General features: G+C 40.7%; 1 protein-coding gene across 2 annotated transcripts; it reads left to right on the plus strand.

The window, feature by feature from the left end:
* The first annotated feature begins 6,542 nt into the window (after positions 1-6,542).
* On the plus strand, positions 6,543-8,121 carry LOC121604515 (NAD(P)(+)--arginine ADP-ribosyltransferase 2-like). Of its 2 annotated transcripts, XM_041934055.1 has the most exons (3): positions 6,543-6,608; positions 6,809-6,894; positions 7,273-8,121. In XM_041934055.1, exons 2-3 carry the CDS (start codon positions 6,820-6,822, stop codon positions 8,005-8,007), a joined length of 810 nt encoding a protein of 269 aa, XP_041789989.1. In that variant the 5' UTR covers positions 6,543-6,608; positions 6,809-6,819; the 3' UTR covers positions 8,008-8,121. The 2 variants fall into 2 exon arrangements, with proteins under 2 accessions (XP_041789989.1, XP_041789990.1); XM_041934056.1 differs by lacking the exon at positions 6,543-6,608 and having other exon boundaries at positions 6,776-6,894.
* The last annotated feature ends 4,350 nt before the right edge of the window (positions 8,122-12,471 follow it).

A 12,471-nucleotide genomic window follows, 5' to 3' on the forward strand; every position in this document is an offset into this window, starting at 1 on the left:
CATAGTACCGGGCTGGCGATGTGTGTGATGAATTGTTTGTCACCATCGTGGTTTGTCTCATAATGGCTCCATGATTGATTTTGATGGCTCTGGGTGAAATACAGCAAAGGAATATTACATTATTGTCAGCTTTGGACTCAAGGTCTACTTGTGCCTCATCAGATGAATCAGTCACATGAATTGACTTTTTGGCCACTTGGGGCACAGTCAGTGAGAACATGGCACAAACCACATGTTGACATATTGTCCCCTTGTAACGCTTGAAATTGCCATATGCACATGCAGCCTCATCTTACTGAAACTCCAAAGTTGAAAAGCTTGTTCACTAGTAGCTTCTGGCAGCTCCATCTTATTCGTTGGTGGATCCCTGTGGCCTTGTGGTGACACACACGCGTAATTGTAACATCTCTGATTCATTTCTGACCTGGGAGGGACCTTTGCTGCACATCGTCCTCGACTCTCCCTCCCCCAGTTGTCCTGTATGTTTCTACACTAATTAATCAAATAAGGAGACAGGGTAACCAAAAGAAGCTACAATCATGGGCACATCTGGTATTCCATAGTAGTCTGACCTGTGGTACTTGCCTGTGGTTTGATCAGTGCAGACTATGTCAGACACCAAATTTCATTGCTGTGCGTATTTTATATTCACAAACTTGTCCATTACACATGAGCTGGCTGACTGAACAGCCATTGTGGTCTTTTAAGTCTATCAAGAGATTTGTTTGTGTTTTGGCTCAGAACTTTTCACACATAACAGGTCGTGTCTTATTACAGGATGGAAGGATAGCATGGTCACTGCTCAAAGTCAGGTGAATATTATCTTTTTCTGTCCAACAGTTTTACCTGTGCAGAAGAACATTCTGGTCGCTCTGCTGTGTTTCATTATTTTATTCAATATATATGTATTATATATATTCATACATTCCACCCCGTGACATCTAGGCTGACTGAAAATCAATGGAAATTCTTTAAACCTGACCAATTTTGGTGGTAAACTTCAGCTCAGAAGAAGGTGTTCTTAATTTCGAGATCAAGCACAAAAGCCCTCTTAATCGTACTTGGCTCGCAAGCTTGGGGTCAGGAGAGCACGAACCAAAAGGAAACAGAAACACAAAAGACATCTATTTATTCCTGAAATCTATTTTTGTATAAATGATTATATTCTTGAGTGGGAAAGGAAGCATTAATTTACCATGCCAACAAATCTCTTTTGCTTAATCCTCTGATTATGGGATCAAACAGGTTGCATTTTGCGGGAAAGCATTGATTGATCCACAGTATCATCCTTTCAATCAGTCGTTTCTAAAGTCCCTAAAATCCCCAGAATTAATCATACTATTGCAGGATGCTGACTTACTAACAACACCTGCATGATAGGGCAACACAATCTCTTCCATCAACTGCATCTGGCTTAGGTCGGGTTTGGACATAAAAAAATAATGGCTGTCAGGTTCGAGTCGGGGTCAGTTACTACTCTCTTGGACAGAAAAATGCTATCTGAGCCGCACTCTCTCTGGCAAGCCCAGAGGCCCCAAAGCAGCAACTTGAATATTCACCAAGATGGTACAGTATGAACAGGTAGTGTCAACGGCTGGTATCGTGAGCGAGTCGAGTGCGGTACACAGGTTTGCAGTCGTACCGAACGTCTCAGCATCAAATGCGTCAGTTATCGTAATGTAAGTTACACTTTGTTATTATGCCTTTTATTTACATTATATTTTGCTAATTCATGACCTATCCTCCCATCTTTTCCCTCCTTCTCCCTCCTTCTTCTGGATCAGTTTTATCTTCAAGCAAACCAGGACATCCCAGTGAGAGTGGTTAGAGATGCTGTTGATGATGTACTGCAATGAAACAATGATGAAAATGATCAAGGTAAAATACATGAAGAGGAAGAGGCTTTAACTAAGGATCAAGCAATTTGTCCTTATACATCTGAAAAAAAAAGGTTTTATTAAATGTTCAATGCTGCAGTCCGGACCAACAGAACAATCTATGGCACCTCCTTCTCATTCCACTGCTTCCATTTCTGGCTGACATCCACACAGCTACACAGATCCTCAGTAATAATGCAAAACGTCGCTCTACGTACTGCAAAACCAAGGCTGTGTTTTTATGGGCGACGTCAGCCAAATAACACAGTTTGGCTTCTTTGCCACCAGCTCTGAGAGAAAAGAGCTGAAGAAGTTGGTAAGAAGACCTGCCTTAAAATAAAGACCTGTACTGGAGCTGTCCTGAAAAAATATCCACACCTCGAAGATGAAGAGCTTGAGGTGCATATCCACGCCCTATGAGAAGTTCATTAGAACTCAAGTACAGAGTAAATTTGACCAGGGTCTGAATGACTGTGAGCTTGTGTATATCCTGGAGAGTGCAGGAGGAGCAGCAATCTAGACTGCTGCATGGCATGCTAAATAAATGCCCGGCGGTTCTTCTTCAAATGGCAAAGCAAAGTTAAAACTAACTGAGAAGTTTAGGCTTGTTCAGCAAACTATGTGCACACAATCCTTCTAAACTCCAGGCTCATTACAATATATCCATACATTCTCCTCAGCCCCTAAATTCATGCATAGGGTTTATTTGATTGTTGCTGGCTTAACTTTTCATACTTCCCCAACATATTATACTGTACATCAATGAAGGCAAGAACTTTTCACAGTTTCTAAAAGACATTCTTAGTGTGCTTCTTGCACTTGTATCTTGTCCGTCCTTTTCACATGCAGTGTACTGACAGTGTGGCTTCTCACAGGAAACATGGTTTTTCTAGACAAACAAGTCTAATATAGCTGTCTTTCTTTCACTTCCACGCATGTCTTTGTCTATGTTGTGATGAATTCTGGGATTGTCATGCGACATGCACCGGACATTTGAGCTCAGACGACTGGAGAATCTGCTTTTGGCCTCTGTTTTGCATTGGCAGCTGATATAAATGATAAAAACTGGTGGCCCTGCAAACAGGTTTAAGGTTTAAATATTGTTATTATACAGAAGTTCTGCATATGGTCTAATATGTTGCTTCTTTCTTGTAGTGGGTAAAGTGCAGCTGCATCCGCGTAAAACGCAACACAATGGCTGGTGACCCCCACTGATGGTGGGAAAATGTGTCATTTGTTTCCTTTAGCAGTCACAGTGTGAGTGGAGTATTCTGGGCATTAGACTGACATGATACAGTCATATCCATGAGACATGCCAAATAGCAAAGCTGGCCTATGGATCAAATTATTTAGCTTTATGTGTTAACATTACATTGAACCGTCATGTGTGGCTGGTTTGGACATTATTTTTATGATTGTGTCGTGAATATCTGTTGACGTCAGCTACAGTTCGGTTTCCTCATTAAACGTTATAAGGCCAGTCTGAAGACAGGGAATACATTAACTGCACTGAGACGATGTGGAGGCTTTTTTAAACTGTCAAAACAGCTTTTTTTTCTTTCTAACCCTGAATTTCAGAATTTCAAAATTCATAAAATGCTACAAATGTGAAAACATAATTTAAAACTTAATTTAACAATGGAGAAGTTCTAATTGCATGAGCCTTCCTGTTATAACTTCTCGAAACAACAATGTACAGGAAGCATGGTTAGATTCTCCTTAGGAGTGAGACAATGCATGGGAGACATGAGGGAATAATCTGGCACTGGAGGAGTGTTTGGTCCGGCTTAAGAAGCCAGCGCTGATGGGTTGATTAGTGTCAGGTGTGTGTAATTGGTTTCACTCCTGAGGAGATCGGCTCCGCCCCTACTCATGCGCCCGTAGGCAGAGAGAGAGACAGGTGTGAGCACTAAGTAACGGGCAGAGACCGTGACATGACACTTCCTAAAACCTTGCTTGACAAACAAAATGTGCATCAGCTAGTTCCCGCAAGTGTCAGCGAGCAACATGAGATCAGAAACACTACAGGTGTGAAAATATTAGAAACGTTGTTGTTTGACACCATCACTTCATTTTTGCTTTTCAACAGTGAAAGCAATGCATACTCCCTTGAACATCTGGGGGAAACTGAGCAGTTTAGTCTTGTCTATGATATTTCAGTGTTGCTCTCTCATTGGAGTCTTACTATTATACTTCTTGAGGTACTACAAATTTAAACATTGAAATGTCCCATGTATTGCAAATTATTTCATATATGAATGATATATCATGACTGTGTGCTCTGCAAAGAAGTAGGAAACTGTCTGCTTCAGATCCAAATATTACTGTTGGCTCACACCAAAGCCATGCTTGACATACTCATAGAGAAACTCTGAATACATTTCCCTGGCCGCTGTCTTTCAGTCCAGCTCACATGACCTTACCTGCCCTGACACAGCGGCAGCTTCAACCCTGCATTTGTATTCTGGCAGTCGGTCTGCCACACTGAGATTGAGGATTCAATTTGTGCTTTAAATCACTCAGGTCAGCTCCTTGTCACACTGTCAAAGACCTGTTACTCTCCCACTTCCTTCCTACTTCCAACTTATATTTTCCATTTTCCACTCACCTACCTCTTCATCCCCTGACCTGCTCCATCCTTTCCCTCTGCATCTTCTTCTTTCCTCCCTCCTTAGTTGTTTTCCTTCCTTTCCTTATCCGCACACCCTTCCCTCATCTGCTAATATTGCAACCTGCCTTCTTTCCCACCACTTTCAACATTTTCCTCCTCCCTCCATTTCTTCCCTAAAGAAGAAATGGAAACTCTTCTCTGAGTTTTCATCAAACAAGGGTGAATATGAAAAAGAAGAAGAAGAAAAAGACCATGAACAAAGTGAATATGCAGCTTTAGAGATCAGGGGGAGCTGATGCTGATGCAGCTTTTCATGCAAATGTAGGGCAAGTTGTACTACATGTCATCAGACAGACGGCAGCGGAGCCAGGCTCTCTGCACAGACAGACAAAGGGCTACAGTTAGATGTTTTCTCTCCTGCAGAACCACTGATTAGTTCAAAGACAGATACAGTATCGGATCAAATCAGAGTGGTTACAAGCTTCTTCAAGTAGTTCAGTTCAGTTCAGCAGAAAAAAAGCAGAAGAGCTGCACAAAGAGAGATTATCGATAGGGAGAGGATGGTCTATAGCATTTTTCTTGGTATGAAACTGAAGGACACACTTGTATTATTGGAAGAGATCAGAGCAGAACAGAAAGTTGCAGTAACACTAAATAATACATCTATCTGAAAACTTTGTTAAAATCCAAAAACATAGAAATATGTACATGCACAGCAAGTATATTTTGGTTTGTGTGGTTGATGTGTGTGTGTGTGTGTGTGTGTGTTTCCTCTTAGCTCCACAGCTCAACCACAGGTGGCAGCTTCAGTGAAATGACACATTCCCACACATGAAGTGAGCAACTTCTTTGACTCATTGTGAGGAGTTTTTATTTTATTTTATCGCAGCAGTGTAAAAAGGACAGAATTCAGTCAAAAAGTAAAATTTAGGTGCAATTGCAGTACTTTAAAGGCATAATACTTCAGTGCAGTACTCAGGAATAAGTACTTTGTTACTTCACATCTTGCAATGCAACTACAGGTTCAAAAATGAGATCGCAATAAAACATCAAGCAGTTTTTTTGTATATTGCAACCATTCAGCTACAGTTATGTTTCTTATTTCTACATGTTACCAGATAAAACAGGACAGTCAAAGCTCTCAGTTCTTTCACAATTCTTCTAACAAAATCAGAAATTTCACTCTGCAGCTTTTATGTGATAGTGAACCTTTGTAATTTGCCATCACTCACACTCCTAATAATGTCAAAGTGAGTGAATTCACAAATTCATGACTGGCTTTAAAGAGTAATTTTCGCATATAGGCGATATGAGAAATGAACAGTGATGTGTTCCATGTCAGCTTGTGTTACCACATGACGCAGAAGGAGGAATGTCATCAGTGTGGTTAGAGGCTGGAACAGAGACTATGAAGGTGTGAGGCAGTGTGTGGACACCACTGGTTCAAGATAATCTAAGAATTTTCTTTTTAAGATGAGCATCATGTAGTTGTAAAGTTCTGTGTTTCAGTCTAAGACTGGGACCTGTGAGCCCAGAACCTACATAACCCAATACAGAAACACCATTACCTTAAAGACAACCTCTCTGTCTTACAGCACATCTTAAAGATCATACTACTTCACTTTGGCCTACTTTCATTTCCTCTGCATAATCCCACCAAATATACTGTATGAAAAAGGGTTGAATATGACATCTCTCTCACTGACTGCCACATGCATCTGCAATGTTATCTATGTGTTTGAAATTTGTATAACACACCGAAATATTATTATTCTGTTCAAACATATAGAAGAGTAATGATGTCTGGTTTTACACTGAAAGACACCGCTTGAGCGTTTGTGGTTCTGTTACTTGGTTTTGGTTTCCGGGCTGTTTGTCCGTTTCTGACTAAACCATTCAGAAACACACCCATGTCAGATAAATGATACACAGCACATACACACGCACAAACACACACATGCGTGTGTGTGAGGACATGTGACACGTCTGGTCACCAAGCCAAGGTGTATATATAGAGATGAAAGCAAGTCCTGAACACATGCCGAGGACCAGTTGCCTGATCAAAACCTTTGACCTGAGGGGTTGACTTACTGCACAACATCTTCTCATCCTGAAGGCTGGTGAGTTGAGCTTTCAAATCAACCTTCTGAGAAGAGTTTAGCATTGGCCAGTAATGTTAATTACATTCATGTAGTTATGCATCGATATTACTGCACTCCAAAAAAGCATACAGTGGCACAACTTAAAAAATGAGACACATTTACACACATATACACTGTATATAGTGTAATACTGTTCATTGTTGTCGACTCTGATTCAGGAACAGTTTTCATGACAGTGATGAAGGCAATCTTTGCTCCACTGTGTTTTCTCCTTTGCTGGATGCTGCCTGTTGACTCCATGACGGTGAGTGGAGGATGAAGATATAGCTTGGTTTGAGGCTGGATGACAAGCTGTGCTTTAAAAACAAGCACGACTGAGTCCTTAAACTGGCTTTTTAAAATACAAACATAGCTTTTGTTAGTCAAAACTGCAGAAAGCAAATTGTGCAGTCAAACTTTAGCTTATTTATTATAGTGGCAGTGTTACCTGATACCATAGATCATTGAACTTGGAGAGTTTAGGCCTATTCAATAAAATGCGTGACAGTGGGTTTGCATGACCTCACTCAGGAAAACAATTTCAGCACCCAGGGCGGGTTTTTAAAAAGACACTCACAGTAAAGTTTCATTAGTGTCTGTCCAATGACCTCCCTCTTCATCATTTTCTTTCTTTCCCTTTTAGATCCGTTTCAACTTCACTGTCCGAGATGCCGTCCCAAGCATCCCGCTGAGCATGGTTGAAGATTCAGTTGATGACATGTACTTTGGCTGCAAGGACGCAATGATGAAAATAGTCAAGTACAAATACATTAAGGAAGAAAAGCACATAAGACCATTTGCAGATGTCTGGAGTGAAGCAGAGAAATGTGCTAAAAAGAAACTGAAGCACACAAAGCACATGGCTCTAACCAAAGATCACATAAAGGCAATCTGTGCTTATACGTCTGACAAACTGTACAGGCCCTTTAATACTGCAGTCCGGACAGAAAAGAGCATCTACGGGTCTTCATTCCAGTTCCACTCTTTACATTTCCTGCTCACATCTGCCATACAGATATTGAATAGCAAGTACTACTGTCACACCACTTACAGGCGTGCCAGTGTTAGGTTTACTGGCAAAGTCCACCAGATTATTCGGTTTGGTTCCTTTGCCTCCAGCTCTTACAGCACAGACTTGACAAATTTTGGTAACGAGACCTGCTTTAAAATCAAGACCTGTTCAGGTGCCTCTTTGAAGAGTTATTCAATGTATGACGATGAGGAAGAAGTGCTCATCCCCCCCTATGAGATGTTCAAGATAACTGAGATAATTAATGGCAAGGTTAACATTCAAGGTCTGAATGATTGTAAAGTCGTCTACGTCCTGGAAAGTGCAGGCGTTCGGAGCAATCTGAACTGCAAACTTCTGGACCCGTGAGAGTCCAGCAGGTGGGGGAAGGCATTCTTTAAACCATCTTTAAACATTCTTACTCTCCTGTCACAACTGAATGTTATACAACATAGTGCATTCTCTACAATCTGTATCTTTGTGCTTCGGGTTTGTGTGGTCATTGCAGGCTTATGTGTTACACTTTTCTTCAGGAACATTTTAAACATTGTAAAAATTCCTGCAAGTGAACACTTGTCATTAAACTGCTCAGTGCAATAATGCTGGTTCCGTGCTTTCATTGTGTGATGGTTTATTCACCGACTTACAAGTTCAGCAGCTGTGTTAAAGGGCTTCTGTTACAGTCACAGATGATGGAGGACAATGGCTGGCTGTTGCCGAATCTTTAAGATGTTAGAAGTTCAAGGCTGTAAACAGAAGTGCTGTGTGGGTTGCCTTCCAGTAACTTTAGAGTTGCATTTTTTACATGCTGCATCGTCTTAGTTGGGCAGTCACTGAAGACATTCAGGACTATATACCTACCGACTGTTGCCAGGCTGCTTGTTCAACCACAGTGTCGTCTGAAGGCACCTTCGACAGAGCTGCTCTGAGTAACAGAAAGTAATTCAACCACTGTACTTTTGCTGGTTAGTAATCAAAATGTGATTTGAATGAATTTGGCCAACACTGGCCCCTGGTGGACATTTAAGAATAATGGCAGTGTACTAAAAAGCTCATCAATCAAATATAATTTGTGATCAAAAAAATGAGAATGGGGATTACTAATATGCAGCTTTAGCACCCATCACATTCTTCAAGTTGATCAATAGATTTGGGATTAATTAATTAACAAGCAAAATAATTAATAACTAATTAATTCATTCATTAATAATACGAAACACGGTCTGTGTTCAGTTTAATAACTTAATCTATCTCAAGTGGAACAATCGAAAAGTGTGTGTGTGTGTGTGCGTGTGTGTATTAACCAGCTACTGTATTGTCATTTCATTTCCTACCTGGTTGAACTCCATGAACCTGTAATGTTAGATAACAAACCGCATGAAGCAGTCAGCAGGCTGCAATGTGTGTTTTCATAAACACATCACGGCAGGAACTTCAGAACCGTCCCGGTGGACAACTGCCCTCCCATTTAAGACCTGACAGTGATGTATCAGTGATCAATAAAAGTAATAAACGATTCACTCCGAAATATTCTGCTCTTTGACTTTTAGGATGTCCTTGAATGGGATAATGGAGGTGACGTCCTTAATTGGCTGTGGTCAAACTGATGAAAATAGTCTGGTGCAAATGACTACGCAAGAAAAGCATATGGGAGACATTTCAAATGTCCTGAACAAAGCACAAGGTTGTGCAAAAAATGATCTGAAGCGAAGAAAAGATGAGACTCTCTCAGCAAATATCGAAGGCATGTAAAATATCTGAGCATGAAAAGTTTTATATGATGTTCAGTGATGTAATCCAGATCAACAGGAGCCTCTGATTCAGTTTGGTCCTGTTTCTTTATCCATCCCTTACAGGGAGCACACAGTAGATCTAAACTGCAGAGCGGCATACAGATCAGCCTTCATATTTATTTGCTGAATGTCTTCAGTTCAGCAGTTTTAAACCCATTAGCCTTGTTTTGTATACTAGAAATAATTCTAATCAATACGACAACTAAATCAAATATATTGCATTGAAAGCATTTCCTGTATACTTCTCCATCTTTCCATGGTAGCTGCACATAGCACGGTTTATTTTCATATGCACCAACCACAGCACCTGTTAAACGCCCATGCAGGCTTTGCATGCAGGAATGGATTACTCGTCGATGTTATTTGTTTACCGATCAGCAGATGAAAACAGATGTTTTGTGGCTGATGTGATTGAAGCTGGAGCTCCTCCTGTACATTTGGGAATGAACTCAGGGAAAGACAAGGTTAGTGCTTTCATGTTTCTAGACTTTATTTTTCTCTTTCCAGGCAATATGTGAAACAGTAAATGAGATCACTTTCTTCATCTTGCTGCCAGAGTTATCACATACTGGACAGCTCTCTTCTTTGTTCATTAGCTTGTATGTATTCATCTTGTGAATTGTAGATTTTATTGAGAGTCACTCTTGACACTTTAGCACAGATTTGTTTAGAGACGGACATTTAGTGACGCAGACAAAAAGCGTGATTAAGATAAGATAAGATAAGACTTTATTGATCTGACAATGGAGAAATTCACTGGACAGTTTGTGGGTTTGTTCAGTTTATAAAACAGGCCTAGGCAAAAGATTTGGGGTAATGGCTAAAAAGTGAAGAGAAAATGCCCTTCCTCTCTTGCAAATTACATGTATGTACGAGTCGCTGACATACTCACACTGTCCCCCTTGATAACTGGATTTAAAGGATTCCACTGACCAGGTTGTCGTCATTAAGAAAGAGCTGAGCTGAGTCAGACTGTTGAAAAAGCGTTTCCTCTACACTGCTTTTTTCCCCTTGCACTTCTTTCCAGGAAACATGCAAAACCTCACGGCAGGAGAAGAAAACCTCACAGACTGTGTTTTCTGTCTGGAGTCTCCCATCTATATCCCTGCAATTCTGCCTTACACACTGATCTTTCTGCCCGCCAATGGCTGGGTCCTGTGGCTGATGATATCATCTCCTGTCTTCTGGACAGACAGGATGGACGTTTCTGAGTTCCACTTGGTCCTCACAGAGCTGCTTTTTGGATTCATGGAGATACTAATTGTCATAACCAACTCTGATGTGAAACTTGCATTGACTAAACTCATCAGCGTTATATTCTCAGTCAAGATTCAATTCCAGAGCAACGTCTGTGTAGAACGCTACTTTGCAGTCGTCCACCCTGTGCTGTACCTCAGGTATAAACCCCTGCGCTACAGGATGAGCTTTTGTTGCATTGTCTGGCTGGAAACCATCCCTCTTGGTCTAGTCGAAATGTTGATGTGCAGTGTAAGCCCGGTACCAGTGGGCATAAACGTGACACTTTTTGTTTCCGTCTTTATCGTCAGCTCTTTCTGCTGCTTATCAATTCTTAGGGCTCTGAAACAGCCCTCGCCAGGGGAAGGGGAGAGGGAGGGGTCCAACCTGATCAAGAAAAGGGCATTCAATATCGTCCTGATCTTCGTGGTGATTTTGTTTTTCGGCTATCTACCTCTGATCACTATGGTCCCCCTGGCTGGGAAAATAGAAAAGGAAATACTGTGCATTGCGCAGCCCTTGGCGTACTGCGTTACGATTTGGTTTGGGGCTTTCCATCCTATCCACTACATCCTGAGGACTAAGAAACTCCAAGTAAGGAATTGTTTATGTCTAAATTGCTTTCAGGTGTAACTACACTTGATTGCTGTTCCTGTTATTTACTCTGTTATACAGTACAGAATAGTTTAACACATAGTTTCCAACTCTGCTCTGTCTCTTTGCTAAGAAGCCCTTTGTCAGAAGCTTTGAGCAGTGAAATGCTATTTTCACTCAGCCTTCAAAGTGAGAAAGTGGGTAAACAACAGCCCAAACTCAAGCTTGTGTTACAAAAGCAGCTGAGCATATACTTTAATGTAATGTAAAGGCCTTAGTAGCAACACAATTTTCTTCATCTGTTTGTAACCATTTGTTGTCAGATGAGCTAATGTACTGTATGTGCATTGAACGTGGTTTTGAAATAAAGTTATATATGCCAGCAATGGTCTTTTTTCGTTCCACTTTTTTCCTCTACATAACATACATTTTATATCTTATTATATTTTATCTGCATAATATTGCATTGCATGGCAGTTTCTATTCAAATACTTCCTATCTGCATTCGTATTTCTAATTCATTGGTGCTTTACATTAAATAACTCAGATTTCTTTCATGATACAATGCTGTTTCATAGTGTGGGGGCTCTAATAGCAAAAGCCTGATCACCCTTAGTCACAACCTGTGACCTGGGGGTTGCTAGCAGGGCAGGGGGTTGCTACCAGGTATTTAGGAGCAGGACCATTCAATACCAAAAAAAAAATTTAGATCAGCAATTGATAAAAATGACTGAATTTAAGAGATTAAAACCCCTCACCACTGTCACTGCCTATGTACCATATAGAGCAGTAACATGTAACATACACAGTAATGCAGCAGTATCAATCTAAAAAAAATAGGAAACATTTTACTACTCAATGAATACTTTTACTTCTGATACTTTAAGTACATTTTACTGATCATACATACACACGTATGTGAGGTTTTGAGTGCAAGGTGATACTCGATGTGTATTCTCAGTGTGGTATTAGTGCTGAAAAGATTTGAATACTTCCTCCACCACTGCTTCTTATTCTTGGGAAATGAAGGGAACCTGTCCGTTACAAAATGCTGTGAGTTTGACTTTGGTGGAGAAACTTTGGATGGGTTGAGTGATTCACAGACATAATGGAAAGGCACGTCGAGTGATATGACGCTGTGTGAAATGACGGTGAAAATGTGGTTAACACAAACGCACATTTGAGGAGAGAGTTCATGAGAGGCTTAAAG

The sequence above is a fragment of the Chelmon rostratus genome, chromosome 3 (assembly GCF_017976325.1).
Source record: "Chelmon rostratus isolate fCheRos1 chromosome 3, fCheRos1.pri, whole genome shotgun sequence".
NCBI lineage: Eukaryota > Metazoa > Chordata > Actinopteri > Chaetodontiformes > Chaetodontidae > Chelmon > Chelmon rostratus.